The sequence below is a fragment of the Rana temporaria genome, chromosome 7, assembly GCF_905171775.1.
Source record: "Rana temporaria chromosome 7, aRanTem1.1, whole genome shotgun sequence".
In the NCBI taxonomy this organism is placed as follows: Eukaryota; Metazoa; Chordata; class Amphibia; order Anura; family Ranidae; genus Rana; species Rana temporaria.
In genome coordinates this window covers 150,318,827-150,337,032 of record NC_053495.1, presented here as the reverse complement: position 1 = coordinate 150,337,032, position 18,206 = coordinate 150,318,827, and the positions used below count along the sequence as shown (strand labels likewise).

Below are 18,206 nucleotides of genomic sequence, written 5' to 3'. Positions count from 1 at the left end.
ATTAAAAGCGAGTGATTTGTTGCTGGGACCGACCCGCTGCCTAGCAACCAATCACCCACTTTTTAACCTAAAAAGTCCCGCCCATTGTCCAGCGCGGTCGTGATTCATGTTTGTGTGAATAAGGCAGACAGGCAGTGTGGGGAGGGGGGAGTGCAGAGACGGCACAGACCTGCTGCGCCTGCCATGCTGTGTATATAGCGGCATCGGCAGGCGGGCGAGCCGGCCACAAAGACACACAGGCGAGGCTGCGGTCCGGGTAGAATGGCCACTGGGGCCGGAACCGGACCGCGGTCCGCCATTTTGTGACGCCCGCACTAGACAATGCAGCAGAAACAGCCAGATATAGGACACCCATTATTACTCGTAATTAATTTTTTCATGGCAAATGGCAAACTTTTTTGCTCCAGAATCCAACGGATTCTCACAAATATTTTATTATATCTTTTCATGTGAGAACACAATGTAAAGTAGTGAGTGTACAGCTTGTATAACAGTGTAAATTTGCTGTCCCCTTAAAATAACTCAACACACAGCCATTAATGTCTAAACCACTAGCAACAAAAGTGAGTACACCCCCAAGTGAAAATGTCCAAATTGGGCCCAATTAGCGCCCCCCCGGTGTCATGTGACTCACTAGTGTAACAAGGTCTCAGGTGTGAATGGGGAGTAGGTGTGTTAACTTTGGTGTTATCTCTCTCACTCTGTCATACTGGTCGCTGAAAGTTCACCATGGCACCTCATGGCAAAAAAAAATTGTTGCTTTACATAAAGATGGCCTAGGCTGTAAGAAGATCGCCAAGACCCTGAAACCGAGCTGCAGCCAAGATCATACAGCGGTTTAACAGGACAGGTTCCACTGAGAACAGGCCTCGCACGTGCTCAACGTTTAATCCAGAGGTTGTCTTTGGGAAATGGCCGTATGAGTGCTGCCAGCATTGCTGCAGAGGTTGAAGGGGGGGGGGGGGGGGGGGGTGAGCCTGTCAGTGCTCAGACCATACGCCACACACTGCTTCAAATTGGTCTGCATGGCTGTCGTCCCAGAAGGAAGTCTCTTCTAAAGATGATGCACAAGAAAGCCCGCAAACAGTTTGCGGACAACAAGCAGACTAAGGACATGGAGTAGTGGAACCATGTTCTGTGGTCTGATGAGACCAAGATAAACTTATTTGGTTCAGATGGTGTCAAGCGTGTGTGGTGGCAACCAGGTGAGGAGTACAAAGACAAGTGTGTCTTGCCCACAGTCACTGGTGGGAGTGTCATGGTCTGAGGCTGCATGAGTGCTGCCGGCACTGGGGAGCTACAGTTCATTGAGGGAACCATGAATGCCAACATGTACTGTGACATACTGAAGCAGAGCATGATCCCCTCCCTTTGGAAACTGGGCCGCATGGCAGTATTCCAACATCCACCAGCTCCGTGACGTCATCCTGGAGAAGTGGAAAAGGACTCCAGTGGCAACCTGTGCAGCTCTGGTGAACTCCATGCCCAAGAGGGTTAAGACAGTGCTGGAAAATAATGGGAGGCCACAAAATGTTGACACTTTGGGCATTTTCACTTAGGGGTGTACTCACTTTTTTTGCCAGCTCATTAGACATTAATGGCTGTATGTTGAGTTATTTTGAGGCGACAGCAAATGTACACTGTTATACAAGCTGTACACTTACTACTTTACATTGTAGCAAAGTCATTTCTTCAGTGTTGTCACATGAAAAGATATAATAAAATATTTTCAAAAATGTGAGGGGTGTACTCACTTTTGTGAGATATTGTAGCAGCATGCAAAAAACACAGGGAGAATAGAGCATATTTTCATAATATCATCATCTCCTCTAGCCCTGTTTACACAGCTGAAGTAAGAAATACAATACCCTATAAAGGGACCATTAAGACAGAAATCATAAAAAAAATGAAAGGCAGTACTGTGAGTGTGTGAGGCGGGATGGAGGAACTTCTAAAAAAAAGGGATCGTGGGGTTGAGGATGAGCCGAGTCTGACAACTGACAGGTGATCATTCCTGGCACCTGTGCATCATCTGCATCCTTAAGAGCCCTTTCACACTGGTGCGTTTTTGCGGTAAAAATAGCGCTATTAAAACGCTCCAAAAACTCCCCTCTCCATAACACTAGCTTATACTGCGTGTATTCACCAAGTGTTTTCAGCATACAAAACCACAATTCTTCTAACCCGGCGTGCCAGCTTTTATTAACCGATTCCCTGTAAAATGACGTCGGCAGGAACCTTCCCTCCCTCCGGGTGGACGTTGTATGACGTCCTGGGTTTCCCGACTTTCTAAGGGGCCCGCGCGCCCGCTGCATCGCTCGGGACCCGATGCGCGAGCACGGCGGCGTGAGATGTCACCTACGATTGCCCGCAGTAACAGCAGGACCATGGCTCTGTGTGTGTAAACACACAGATCCATGTCCTGTCAGAGGAGAGGACGGTACATGGAACACAGATCGGTCTCCTCCTCTTGCGAGTCCCCTCCCCCTACAGAATCACTCCCTAGGGAACATATTAACACCTTAATCGCACCTAGTGTTAACCCCTTCCCTGCCAGTCACATTTACACTGTAATCAGTGCAGTTTTATAGCACTAATCACTGTATAAATGTGAACGTGTCAAAAGTGTCCGATATGTCTGTCGCAATGACACGGTCACATTAAAAAAAAAAAAAAAAAAAAAAAAAACGCAAATCGCCGCCATTACTAGTAAAAAAAAAAAAATGCCATAAATCTATCCCGGATTTTGTAGAGGCTTTAATTTTTTCGGAAACCAATCAATATATGCTTATTGCGATTTTTTTTTACCAAAAATATGTAGAAGAATTCATATCGGCCTAAACTCAGGATTTTTTTTTTTTTAAATAATTGTGATATTTATTAGATCAAAGTAAAAAATATTGTTTTTTTTTTCAAAATTGTCACTCTATCTTTGTTTATAGCGCAAAAACTAAAAGCCGCAGAGGTGATCAAATACCACAAAAAGAAAGCTCTATGTGTAGGGGAAAAAAAACAAAGATTTCATTTGGGTACAGTGTTGCATGACCGCGAAATTGTCATTCAAAGTGCAACAGCGCTGAAAACTAAAAATTGGTCTGAGCAGGAAGGGGGTCAAAATGCCCTGTATTGAAGTGGTTAAAAACTTAGGGGTAGATTCAGATAGAATGGTCTATCTGTCCGCCCGGCGTAACGTATTCAGAAACAACTTGCGCCTCTAGTTACGGCGGCGTAACGTATCTGTGTCGGCGTAAGCCCGCCTAATTCGAATGTGGATGATGTGGGCGTGTTTTATGTATATTAACTGTGACCCCGTATATTTGAAGTTTTTTACGAACGGCGCATGCGCCGTTCGTGAAAAAATCCCACTGCGCATGCTCGAAATTCCGCCACAAATCGTCATTGCTTTCGACGTGAACATAAATTACGTCCAGCCCTATTCGCGAACGACTTACGCAAACAACGTAAAGTTTTCAAAACTCGACGCGGGAACGACGGCCATACTTAACATAGGATACGCCTCATATAGCAGGGGTAACTATACGCCGAAAAAAGCCTAACGTAAACGACGTAAAAAAATGCGCCGTCCGGATGTACGTTTCTGAATCGGCGTATCTAGCTCATTTGCATATTGCTCGTGTAAATCTATGGAAGTGCCACCTAGCGGCCAGCGTAAATACAGTAGGTGCACGCGATATTGTGTCAATCTCGCTCCCTTTCTCGGCGAGATTGAGCACCTACGAGCCCCATCGCGGGAGCCAGCGCCGAGCTGGCTTGCCGCGATAGAGACAAAGCCGTCATAGAAGCGACGGGAGATCCGACATGGATTCCCGCCAATTCTACACGTGTGCGGCGTTTGTTATGAATCCTGAGGGGGAAGTCCCCGCCGGATTTTAAATAAAAATCCGGCATGGGTTCCCCCCTCAGGAGCATACCGGGCCCTTAGGTCTGTTATGGGTTGTAAGGAGAGCCCCCCCCTACGCCGAAAAAACGGCGTAGGGGGTCCCCCTACAATCCATACCAGACCCGTATCCAAAGCACGCTACCCGGCCGGCCAGGAAAGGAGTGGGGACGAGCGAGCGCCCCCCCCCCCCCCTCCTGAGCCGTACCAGGCTGCATGCCCTCAACATGGGGGGGTTGGGTGCTCTGGGGCAGGGGGGCGCACTGCGGGGCCGCCCCAACCCCAGAGCACCCTGTCCCCATGTTGATGAGGACAGGGCCCCTTCCCGACAACCCTGGCCGTTGGTTGTCGGGGTATGCGGGCGGGAGGCTTATCGGAATCTGGGAGCCCCCTTTAATAAGGGGGCCCCCAGATACCGGCCCTCCACCCTAAGTGAATGGATATGGGGTACATCGTACCCCTACCCATTCACCTGGAGGAAAAATGTTAAAGTCAATAAACACAACACAAGAGTTTTTAAAATAATTTATTAGTCTGCTCCGGAGGCCGCCCCCTGTCTTCTTTAGCTCTGTTTACCAGGGGGGGCTTCTTCTTTGACGTCTTCGGGTGGGGGCCGCTCTTCGCCGCCATCCGGTTCTCTTCCACTGCCGGGGGGGGGGGTCGCTTTTATAAAAGCGCCCACTCCTCGGCGGGTTTCCTCCGACGTCTTCGGCGGGGGGTGGTGTGCTTCTTCTTCCGCTATCCGGGGGGGGGGTCTTCTTCGGCTATCCGGGGGGTCTTCTTCACTCTCCGGGGGTCTTCTGCTATGTTCGCCGCTCTCCGCTGTTGACTCGGCGCACCCCGGTTCTTCCTCCAGCTGTCCGGTGCCTTCTCCTTCAGCGCTGAACGTCTATCTTCTTCTTCCGGGCTGTGACGTCATCTTCTTCTCTTCTCCAGATGTTGACACGCCGGCTCTTCTCGCTGAAATGACGTGTGCGCGGCTTGCATCGGACCTATATAGGCCTCACAGTCCCATCATGCTCTGTACCTACCCATGTGATACCTACCCACGTGGGTAGGTATCACATGGGTAGGTACCAGAGCATGATGGGATTGTGAGGTCTATATAAATCCGATGCAAGCCGGGCACCCGTCATTGCAGCGAGGAAAGGCAACGTGTCAACATCGGGAGAAGAAGAGAAGTGAAGAACATGACGTCACAGCACGGAAGAAGAACTCACAGCACGGAAGGAGAAGAAGACGTACAGCACGGAAGAAGAAGGCACCGGACAGCGAGAGGAAGAACCGGGGTGCGCCGAGTCAACAGCGGAGAGCGGCGAACATAGAAGGAGACCCCCGGAGAGTTGAGAAGACCCCCCGGATAGCGGAGAAGACCCGTCGGGATAGCGGAAGAAGAAGCCCCCCTGCCGGAGGAAACCCGCCGGGGGGTGGGGGCTTTTTTAAAAGCGACCCCCCCCGGCGGTGGAAGAGAACCAGACGGCGGCCCCCCCCCCCACGAAGACGTCAAAGAAGAAGCTCCCCCTGGTAAAAGAGCTAATAAAGAAGACAGGGGGAGCCTCCGGAGCAGAAAAATAAATTATTTTAAAAACCCTTGTGTGGTGTGTTTATTAACTTTGACATTTTTCCTACAGGTGAATGGTTAGGGGTACGATGTACCCCATATCCATTCACTTAGGGTGGGGGGCCGGTATCTGGGGGCCCCCTTATTAAAGGGGGCTCCCAGATTCCGATAAGCCTCCCGCCCGCATACCCCGACAACCAACGGCCAGGGTTGTCGGGAAGGGGCCCTGTCCTCATCAACATGGGGACAGGGTGCTCTGAGGTGGGGGGGCCGCAGTGCGCCCCCCTGCCCCAGAGCACCCAACCCCCCCATGTTGAGGGCATGCAGCCTGGTACGGCTCAGGAGAGGGGGGGCGCTCGCTAGTCCCCACTCCCTTCCTGGCCGGCCGGGTAGCGTGCTTTGGATACGGGTCTGGTATGGATTGTAGGGGGACCTCCTACGCCGTTTTTTTCGGCGTAGGGGGGGTCTCCTTACAACCCATAACAGACCTAAGGGCCCGGTATGCTCCTGAGGGGGGAACCCATGCCGGATTTTTATTTAAAATTCGGCGGGGACTTCCCCCTCAGGATTCATAACAAACGCCGCACACGTGTAGAATTGGCGGGAATCCAAGTCGGATCTCCCGTCGCTTCTATGACGCGCTTGCTGGGATGTGCTGTCACTATTCCAGTGAGTGCGAGATGTCGGCGAGATCTCGGCACCATGTCGCCGAGAATCAGCGCGATGCTGTCGTGCTAAAAACACAATATCACAAACACCTACTGTATGCAGCCTAAGATACGACGGTGTAAAACACTTACGCCGGTCGGATCTTAGGGAAATCTATGCGTAACCGATTCTATGAATCAGGCGCATAGATACGACTGGCCGGACTCAGAGATACGGCAGCGTATCTGGAGATACGCCGTCGTATCTTCTATCTAAATCTACCCCTTAAAGTCTTAACAATTATGGCACATTACATACCAATATTTTGAGCTTTTGCCCAGTAATATTTGCACTGAAATCTGATATTTTTTTTCATATACTATCAGTAGAAATGTACGGCATGCTAAAGCATTTTATGCCATCTTCTTCCCCCCTGTAAATCATAACATACAAAGGTGCAATAAACATGCCATAGGATGTATAAGATACAGGGACACCTCTAGAGAAACACAAAGTTGTAAACACGGTCTCAGAACAACGTTAAATATAACTCTGTAGCACTGGGACTTGTATACTTCACTTTCCAGCTGTCACCCGTAGACTTACTGTCTGATCTTGTCATTCCTTGGTCCAAACTTAGGTGCAGAAGGTCCCCTCCTGGCAAGAAAGAATATGGAGTCAGTGATATATCATGTGACTGCAACTCCAACCACAGCAAGTGCATTGCAGTTCAGGGAAACAGCACGCAAAATACATAATAATAATAATAATAATCTGGATTTATTTTTTTTGGCCGGTATTTAGATATCACTAAGATATTGTGCAGTACTTTACAGAGAACGCAAAGCAGCTTACGTTCAAAGTACAAGCTATAGTTTAGTTTAGTTGAAAGGCAGTTAGGCTTCCCTCACACACACACACCATCAAAAAAGTACATAGCGATACATACATTTTTTTTTTTATAAAGACAATAGTGGAGCACTCAAGAAAAACCTCAAAAATCTTATCAATAGTGTCCTTAACAGTGAATAAATCACTTGTGGCACGCACGCGTTTACATACCAACCATGCGTTTACCTCAGAATATTATATCGTGTGCAAAACATACAGAAGCAGAAAAAAAAGTGTCTTTTATACAAAAACAATCACAACCCACAAATTAATAGGTAGTGTCCAAACTACTGGTTTAGTAACACAAAAGTCCTTTTTGCATTCAAAATATACAAACAGCAATACTCCTGCGCATACGTGAATGGGCCCAAGTGACTGTTCCACCATGCCTGTGTGGATGTTCTTCGATAGACTTGCTGCCTTCTAGGACTGCAACCTGTAATGCCAACGGCCACCACAAGATGGTGCCAGATCACAGACAAAGCTGAGGCCTGCAGAAGGCACGCCGGCCGGTAATTGAGGCCACAGCTTTTCTGCCTAATGCAGGCCTCAGCTTCCTTTTGTGAAGGCCGCAAAGCCGCGGCCTCAATTACCGGCCGGCGTGGGCCCGCCGCGATCGCGCCCCGTGCCGGCTGGTAATTGAGGCCGCGGCTTTGCGGCCTTCTGCAGGCTTAAGCTTCCCCAGGCGCCAGGTCACAATTTCTTGTCACAATTGCGACCGGGTGCCCGGATTTTGTCGAAGCCTGCCTTACTGCAGAAATTATTATATATTTTTTAAAAAGGGCACGCTGGCCTAGTGCATTATCCAAATATTTATAAAAAAATGGTAACAATTAAAATCTACTCACAAACAGGTGATAAATGCACTCTTCCAGCCACAATGTGTGCCTGAATATTCCCAGACTGCCTGGAACCACCAGTTTGGGGCGGAACCTAGCCTTGATTCCTGCTGGCTGACGCGTTTTGAAGGAAAGTCCTTCTTCTTCAGAGCCAAACTACTAATGGTTGTCCCAGCGATTAGTAGTTTGGCTCTGAAGAAGAAGGACTTTCCTTCGAAACACGTCAACCAGCAGGAACCAAGGCTATTATTTAAATAAATATTTGTTGAATAATGCACTAGGCCAGCGCACCCTCCCTTTATGCATTCAAAAGATGCCTGACACTCTTCCCTTTAAATAATCTTCCATGCACTGAACATACCACCACAATGGATCCCACTATTTGTATAAACAGGTCAAACAACATTTCAGTATAGTAAACATTCTCTCTAGATACTTTTATCAGGGCTCTTGGTAACCTCGTTGGAAGGGTGGTTAATATTCACATTTTCTTTACAGATACCTCCAAATCAGGGCAATCCATAAACCAGAAAAAAAATCCAAAGTGTAAAAAACACTCAATTTTTATAAAAAAAAAAAAAAAAAATAGGTTAAAAATACACTTACAGTCTTCGATAGATAAATGGACATCAGGCATTCGATAGTGATGGAAATCCAAGATGGTGCCTCAGTTGTATACCAGCGTGATGACGTCACCGTGGATCTGGCACCTGAGGCATTGCACCCTCTCAGACTTTCTCCAAGGTCAGGAGAGCCAGGGAAGCATCACGCTTAAGAGAGCCGAGGAACAGATGATTGCCACGGCAACAAATAAACATACCGATCATCTCTGCCTTGACTCTATAATGCGTGTGAAAGTTTGGGAGGATGCAGAGCGACAGGTGGGGGGAGCCACTTGACGTTCCTCATGTCAGAAACACCTGGAGGTGCCATCTTGGTTTTCAATCACTATTGAAAATTGTAAGTATGTTTAGCCTTCATTAATAAAAATGAAGTGTTTTTTTCTCTGGTATATGGATTGCCCTGGATTAGAGGTACCTGTAAAGAAAAGGTGGATGTCAACAGCCCTCCCAGTGAGGTTACCAAGAGCCCTGATAGGAGTATCTGGAGACCACGTTTAATATACAGAAGGACTGTCAGACCTCTTGTTTTTTTACAAATAGTGGGGTGTGGTATAAGGTGAGGGCACACCTTTTACATCATGTTGGCGGTATATGTGCACAGTGCATGGAAGATTATTAAAGGCACAGAGAAAGGATGCCAGGCATCTTTTGAATGCAAAAAGGACTTTTGTATTATCAAACCAGTATTTTGGACACTATATGATCATTTGTAGACATTTAATTTTGTCTTCTGTATGTTTTGCACATGATAGAGATATATATATATATATATATATATATATATATAATCTATATATATATATATATATATATATATATATATAATCTATATATATATATATATATATATATATATATATAATCTATATATATATATATATATATATAATCTATATATATATATATATATATATATATATATATATATATATATATATATATATATATATATACACACACACACACACACACACACACACACACACACACACACATACATACACAGGGCTTTTTTTCAGGGGGAACTTGGGGGAACTCAGTTCCACACCACCTCTGGTTCAGACCCTTTGGTGCCTGCTCACCACAATCACTTGTAAACACAGACGTCTGGTTTCTGTGTTTACAAGTGACAGCTCTGCATTCTGTGTGTAACCCCCTGAACTCTGCACTATGTATGTAATGCAATCCTGGTATTTAATGCCCCTTTAAGACCCTTCTACTGTTTTTGAAATCTGAACGGGGTCGTGGTTGAGTTCCTGCACCTATTTTCTGTGAAAAAAAAGCTCTGTCTGTATGTGTATATATATATATATATATATATATATATATATATATATATATATATATACACACACACACACACATATACACACACACACATATACACTTTTTTTTATAGAAAGAATTTCACAATACAAAGTAACACTGTATGACAGTGAAGTACAACTAAACTCCCTAAAGCCCCGTGTACACGCTCGGCTTTCTTGCCAAGTATACCATGCGTTAAGAAAACTGCCTAAAATCTCAACGAGAAAAATAGAGAACATGTTCTCTATTTTCTCGTCGTGATTCTCGTGACGTCACCGCGTTCTTGCCTTTCAAAAGCACCGCGGTTCTTTTGAAAAGAGTGTCTGTACACTCGGGCGGCAAGAGATTCTTGCCAAGAATCTCGTCAGGAAAAACAACGTTTTTTTCCCCCGACGAGATTCTGGCCCGTGTGTACAGGGCTTAACTCTTTGAGTGATAAACTAAAGTGCATAATCAAAGTTTACCAATTATACCAGTACAGTGCAGATTAGGGAATTGTAGGCAACAATTACATCTTGTACCATTCTACACATATTCAGTAGTGGAGCATAGTGAGAGCAGTCTTTCAAGAGTGTAGTCCTGCTGTACCAAAGCTACCATATCCGACGGGTTTGGGGTCACGTTGGCTTTCCAGTGCCTTGCTATGATGGCACGTGCTGACAATAAAATATGCAAGACTATCGATCTATGACTGGGGGGAAATCTAGCAATTCCTAAGCTCAAAAGGTTGCCCAGGCTGGATTAGGGGCGTCAAGAATTCCCGTCACCTTCGCCATCATAGAGAAGATTTCTACGCCAGAAGCTTTTGAGATTGGGGCATGACCACAGTATGTGCAGAAGGTCACCTAATTGCCCACAGTCTAGCCAACATAATGAGGAATTGGGGGGGGGGGGGGGGGGGGGGTATAGCAGACCTATAAGGGTTATGGTCTGCTAAAGATCTTAAAAACTAGTTCCCAGGGACTGACACAATGAGTAGATTTCTGAGTAGAATGAAAAACTGCTAGCCATTGCGAAGGGAGAAATTGAGTATTAAAGTCTGCCTCCCACTTCTGCATGGAGGAGGATTTAGCAAATTATGTTTTGGCATGCAGAAGGCCGTAGAACAGAGTTATGCCCTTGACAGCAGATCTGTGACTTATAAAAATACCACGCTTTGGGATGAATATTGACCTTGGGTACAGGGTAACTTTGCAGGAAATGGGCACAGTGAGGCATGGGCACAGTGAGACATGGGCACAGTGAGGCATGCAGATGGACACCCTAGGCTTATACTCGAGTCAATAAGTTTTCCCATTTTTTTTGTGGTAAAATTAGGGGCCTCGGTTTATATTCGTTCGGGTCGGCTTATACTCGAGTATATACAGTATTATAAGGAGGACACAAACCGCTATAAAAATTGATGTTCTTATTCTTTCCAACTCTACTAAAAAAAAAAGCACCATTGCAGTGTGACACAAGATTATAGTCCTTCCCATCTCAATCCAAAACAAAAAATAAATAAAATAAAAAAGCTCCTTTACACTTGCAGTAAAAACATGTTGTTACCGCCCCTTTAAACTGCAGAGGCCATAGACAGGGGTGTACATAAGCTGCAGTCACGATGCTTTGGGGCCGTGGCAAAAATGATTCCTGCTACACACCGAACACAACCCATTTAAGCCAATGGGGTCGTCCCGCAAACGCTTCGTAGCCAAGTGCAATGCATGTGCTGTGTGACATTTACAGGCTAAAATACATTGGTGATGATGCGATATACCGCCTCATCACTGCCTGTTAAACACCTCCGAGGAGCGATCTGACTGCAGACTGCGGCAGTGACCGCTGCATGTGTACTGTCCAACTAGAAGGAGAAATTGGCAGCATAGTGACAGCTCCTCATTTGTATGAGGCGACAATAATAAAAAACAGGCAGAGCATAGTGGAAGTGGAACATTTAAATGGTAAAATAATTTTCTTAATGAGGAGTTCAGGAAAGTGATGTTGAATAGTTTTTCCACCTGTTTCTGGAAACACAACTTGGCTATACAGCCAACAGAGTAGAATCTCAGTCTTCATTTTTGCTTGAATGTTTTCACCAGAATCACAATACACATAAGACCAAACCAGGGAAGACATCCAGAGGGCGTTTGAGGGGCATGATTTTGCTTTCTTACCACTTGATTTAACCTCCAAAATCCTGTACCACAATGCATTGCGTGCTGTTCCAGGGCAAACGTGGTGCAGCCCTATCCGCTTGAATAGGTCACGTTTGGTGGACGTACTGCCCGTCAAACGCTGAGGCCACAAAGTAAAGCATCATCGTGGCTGTGGCACGTGTACAACCCTGTCCAGCTGCCTTTGCAGCTTCAGTGGACAGAGAAAACCGCCTGTTTCACCCATCCCCTAACCACAAGCTTAAACTTAGCTTATCAGTGTCTCCGAGCAACATCTTACACATATGCAGGTCCACAGTGCGAGAGGAGAGAGCAGCGAAGGAGAACTTTAAGCTGCAAGGAAGGCAATGCTAGACTCCGTGAACTAGAAATATATATTATGGCCCGGATTCTCGTAGCTCTTACCCCGACATATCTACAGATATGCCGCGTAAGTGTAAATGTGCGCCGCCGTATCTATGCGCCGTGCCCATAGAACTAGATACGCCTGAAAATAGGCTTCCTCCGACCGACGTAACTTTCCTACGCCGGCGTATCTTGTGTGCATATTTACACTGGCCGCAAGGGGCGCTCCCATTGATTTACGATTAGAATATACAAATGACTGAGATACGCCGTTTCACAAACGTACTTGCGCCCGGCGCATTAATATACGCGGTTTATGTAAGTCGTACGTCCGGCGTAAAGTTAAGCCTCAGAAAGCAGGTGTAAGTCATGGCAAGGTATGGCCCGTCATATTTTACGTCATTTACGTAGTAGTACGTGAATAGGGCTGGGCGTAGGTTACGTTCACGTCGTAGGCATTGAGCCGTCGTATCTTAGGGAGTATATTCGACGTGATTCTGTATAGGCGCACTGGGATACGTCCACGGGACGGCGCATGCGCCGTTCGTTCGGCCCATCATTGGCATGGGGTCACGCTTCATTTAAATGGATCACGCCCACTTCCACCTACTTTGAATTAGGCCGGCTTACGCCTTCGAAATTACGTTACGCCGGCGCTACGTTGGGAGCAAGTGCTTTGTGAATACTGTGCTTGCCTATCTGTGTTACGTTGGCGTAGCACATATGAGATGCGCTACGCCGGCAGAAATATGCGCCGATGTATCTGAATCCGGCCCTAATATATATATATATATATATATATATATATATATATATATATATATATATATATATATATATATATATATATACACCTTCCATGCATAGAATCATACTAGATGCATCACCAGACGCTGCCCATGTGACCTGTCCATGTGACCTAATTCAAACCAGGAAGGAACACGGAGGAACGCGAGACGGAGACGGCGATTGAGGCGCTATACCGGGCTATTCAGCCCACGCTCCGGATACGGGGTAACTTAACTCCTGTCCCAACCGAGTTACTTGCACTCTCGGATACATCATTTGTGACAACCAACCAGAGGTTTGCAAATACTGGACTCATCATCACCCTGATCATTTCATAGAATGAATGAAGCTCAACAAAGGTCTGTAACCAACTTTCATTTTGAACGTTATTACTTGGAGCCACTTGGATGACTATATCCTCCGAATTTCCATTAACATCCAACTTGCTATTGTCAGATATATTTGGGGACCCAGCTGCTTCAATTTGAAAAGCAACATAATTCATATGACTCCTGGTTATTGAGTCACACTAACCATCCTATCTTGACACGCAGCAGTACTGTTATGGCTCTGCCTACCTAGGGTAAATATATTCAAAATTGGCGGTGTGAGACCTATATACACCCCCATTACTTATACTATTTAAATCAATATATCTGTGCATTTCCAGATATTGCATGCTCTTTTCATTGATAGCTTATTGTGCACTGCATCAATGTCATTCAAATTACTGAATACTTACCCTGATTGCCAAGGCCATATAGTGCATACCCTTATTCCAGACCAAGTGAATTACCATTCATCCGAATGACCATTGATTCATTACCATCCAATATAGACTGAGAACTTTGAGACAAGGTGCACCTGTGCATCCTTCACGTGAGGAAGCAACTCCGTCATCAACGACGAACTTATTTATAGTCCATTACCTAATTCTTCAGTCTAGTGATACCTGTTGCAACATCATCGCCTCAATCCCCATACTCCCCCCCCCCCGTTTCCCTCTCACACCTCCCCCCCCTTCCTCCCTTCCTTAGGGATCAGTCATTGGTCAGTATACTATTAGGGCCACAATTGGCAGTCCTATGTCAATCTATTATTGAACATCATATAACCCACTACCTACCATAACTGTTCATAGTGACTAAAACCAATGACTGACCCCGACAGAGTCCGGACAGCGTCGTGTGTCAATGTTTGTCTACTGTATGTCCTGTATGTTATGTGTGCTCATGGTTTGATGTACCCAATACCACGCCTTTTTAATTGTGTTGTGATATTCAATGTGATCCAACTGATTAAATTATTATCAGAATAAACTCTTTGATATTATCTCCTGAGTTTATTATTTTTAGGATCGGGATCATTTAAGTGCAGCCTACAGTAACCCCTTTTCTCTTCTAATGACCTTATCTAAGATCAATTCTCATCTTCCCTTACCCCTGATCTTTGTTATCTGCTAATTTTGATAGATGCATACTAGATACAACCAACAAAAAGATGATCATTAAAGTGTATACAAACCCAACATCAAAAATACCAAATAGGATCACTGCATTGAATGAAATGGCACTTGTGACATTTCAATAAAGTTCTAATAAAACTAATTAAACAGTGCAATGCATTTGAAACACCACATCAGCACTGTATTCTTCCAACACACAACCAGTGGCCATGTGCTCAGCATGGCTGCTGGTGTGCAAGGGTTTGATAACACACTTCAATGCAGTTTTTATTTTTATTTTATCTTTTATTAAAAAATACATTATACTTACCTTCTCTGTGCAGTGGTATTGCACAGAGTAGCTCCAAACCTCCTCTTCTGGGGTCCCCTGCCAGCGCTTTTTGTTCCTCCTTCTGTATCTGCCCCACAGCAAGCACCATCCTGAGCTGGGCTGTGTGCATCAAAACACACGGCACGGCTCAGACCCGCTCACAGGATATGACTGACAGCAGCAGCCGCCAATTGCTCCCACTGCTCTCAGTCAAGCTTGCGTGAGAGGAGAGAAGACTGGCAGATGGGCACAGCACTAGATCGATATGGGACTCAGGTAAGGATTTAGGTGTGTGCCAGTGCACAGTGGGGAACCAGGCACGACACAATCAGAAATGCACTGGTTGCAAAAATTCTTCAGCAATGGTAATCCATTTTGGAGAAGATCAGCAATATGGGCAGCAGGGCAGGTAAGTATGAAAAGTTTCTTTAACATTTTTACAGAAACTGTTTATGTAAAAACAGAATCAATTTAAAGTCTAACTCCACATTTAATGTCCTTTTAACCACTTAAGACCGGATCATTATGCAGGTTAAGGACCTTGCCCCTTTTTGCGATTCAGCACTGCGTCGCTTTAACTGACAATTGCGCGGTCGTGCGACATGGCTCCCAAACAAAATTGGCGTCCTTTTTCCCCACAAATAGAGCTTTATTTTAGTGGTATTTGATCACCTCTGCGGTTTTTATTTTTTGCGCTATAAACAAAAATAGAGCGACAATTTTGAAAAAAAATGCAATATTTTTTACTTTTTGCTATAATAAATGTCCTCCAAATATATATAAAAAAAAAAAAAAACATTTTTTTTCCCCTGAAGTTTAGGCCGATACGTATCCTTCTACCTATTTTTGGTAAAAAAAAAAAAAAAAATCGCAATAAGTGTTTATCGATTTGTAAACGCTGTAAATTTTGCGCAAACCAAATAGGGGATAGTTTTATTACATTTTTATTAATATTTTTTTTTTTACTACTAATGGCGGCGATCAGCGATTTTTTTCGTAACTGCGACATTATGGCGGACACATCGGACAATTTTGACACATTTTAGGGACCATTGTAATTTTCATAGCAAAAAGTGCTATAAAAATGCATTGTTTACTGTGAAAATGACAATTGCAGTTTAGGAGTTAACCAATAGGGGGCGCTGTTTACACACACCTCTCCCCGTTCTTCAGTTCCGGTGACCGATCGCGGCGATCGGGTCCGCGGGTGCGGTCACGGAGCTTCGCGACTCGCGCTCGCGACACCACGGCTGGGCTTAAAGAGACACGTACATGTACGTGATTGTGCCCAGCCACGCCATTCTGCTGACGTTTATCGACGTGAAGGGGTCCTTAAGTGGTTAAATACTTAAAGCTGGCCCAATCTATTTACTTAAAGCGGGAGTTCACCCAAAAATCAACTTTCTGCAGTTAGATCCAGCATACTGCTGACATCTGCAGTATGCTGGTCTTGTTTTTTTGGTACTTATCGTTTTAGCAGTATTTCTTCTATGGCTCCGAGCGGGGATTACTTCCTGGTATAGGCGTTCCCGAAGACAAGCAAGTTGATTGACAGCCTTCGATAGCGCGTCACGGCTTCCGAAAATACACACGAGTGACACTCGGCAATTTACGGCGCCTGCGCAGTCAGCTCTACACTGCAGGCGCAGGCGCCGTAAACAGCCAAGTGTCACCTCTGCAATTTTCGGAAGCCGTGACGCCCTATCGAAGGCCGTCAATCAACTTGCTTGCCTTCGGGAACGCCCATTCCCCGCAGGATTCCCCGCTCGGAGCCATAGAAGAAATACTGCTAAAACGATAAGTACCAAAAGAAAAAAAAAAGACCAGCATACTGCAGATGTCAGCAGTATGCTGGATCTAACTGCAGAAAGTTGATTTTTGGGTGAACTCCCACTTTAAGTTGTGCTTGCTGGGTGGGCTGTAATAACTGTATAAAGCCTAAGCTGTATAGACAGTATACATTGCTGTGTTCCAGCAGTGGGACTTCCCATCTCACTGCCGGAAAAAATAGGCCTGTGCTGAGCGCTGCTTAACCATTCACAGGGAGCTTTGTGTTCTGTAAACAAATACAAAGCTCCCTCTGATTGGACGTGTAGGAGTTTGGGACGTCATCCGCCCGCCTCTCCGTCGCAGCCAATCAGAAGAAGCTTTGTATTCCTTTACCAAATACAAAGCTTCCCCTGAAAGGCTGTTTAGCCAGACTTTATTTTTTTCCGGCAGTGGATGTGAAGTCCTCATCCCACTGCTGAAACACAGCGCTGTATACTCCATGTAGCTGAGACTACATACAGTTAATACAGCGTATCCAGCAAGCGCATCTGTTAGTGCAGTAAATAGTTTATCTGGGCCTGCCTGGCCCAAACTATTTAGAGGGACAATAAATGTAGAGTTAGGCTTTAAATCCTTTGATAACCAACAATAATCTATCTTGTCATCCACACAACTAGAAAGTGGCTAAAAGATAATTCTATAATTTCACCACCGACTTACAGAAAGAAATCTTCTTCCTCATCAGAGTCCTCTTCTAACAAATTCCGCTGCGGGAAAAAGGAAAAAAATTATTAGAATAAGCTAAGAAAGCAAAGAAACTATCTCTAAAACAAACATTCAAAAGATGGGTACATGGAGAATGAGGGCCAGATTCTCGTAGAAGAGCGTATCTTTGTTCCGGCGTAGCGTATCCTATTTACTCCACGCCTCCGCAACTTAGACGGGCAAGTGCAGTATTCTCAAAGCACTTGCTTCGTAAATTGCGGCGGCGTAGCATAAATAGGCCGGTGTAAGCCCGCCTAATTAAAATGTGGAACAGGGGGGCGTGTTTTATGTAAATAACTTGTGACCCGACGTGATTGACGTTTTTCACGAACGGCGCATGCGCCGTCCGTGGAATATCCCAGTGTGCATTGCTCCAAAGTACGCCGCAAGGACGTATTTGTTTTGACGTGAACGTAAATTACGTCCAGCCCCATTCACGGACGGCCTACGCAAACGACGTAAAATATTCAAAATTCGACGCGGGAACGACGTCCATACTTAACATTGGTACGCCTCATATAGCAGGGGTAACTTTACACCGGTAAAAGCCTAACGTAAACGGCGTATCTGTACTGCGTCGGCCGGGCGTACGTTCGTGAATTTGCGTATCTAGCTGATTTACATATTTCTAGGCGTAAATCAGCGTACACGCCCCTAGCGGCTTGCGTAAATATGCAGTTAAGATCCGACGGCGTAAGAGACTTACGCCGGTCGGATCTAATACAAATCTATGCGTAACTGATTCTATGAATCAGGCGCATAGATACGACGGCTCAGACTCAGAGATACGTCGGCGTATCTGCAGATACGCCGTCGTATCTCCTTTGAGAATCTGGGC

The 18,206-nt window shown here is 45.4% G+C and overlaps 1 protein-coding gene across 3 annotated transcripts in view; it reads right to left on the bottom strand.

The window, feature by feature from the left end:
* The window catches only part of VAMP4 (vesicle associated membrane protein 4), a 79,736-nt gene that overhangs the window by 40,722 nt on the left and 20,808 nt on the right, over positions 1-18,206 (bottom strand). For all 3 annotated transcript variants that reach the window (XM_040360128.1, XM_040360130.1, XM_040360129.1), the window contains exons 3-4: positions 17,324-17,370; positions 6,714-6,764 (exon numbers count right to left, since the gene is read on the bottom strand). In XM_040360128.1, the coding sequence (XP_040216062.1) occupies positions 6,714-6,764; positions 17,324-17,370 (98 nt within the window). The remainder of the gene's footprint in view (positions 1-6,713; positions 6,765-17,323; positions 17,371-18,206) is intronic.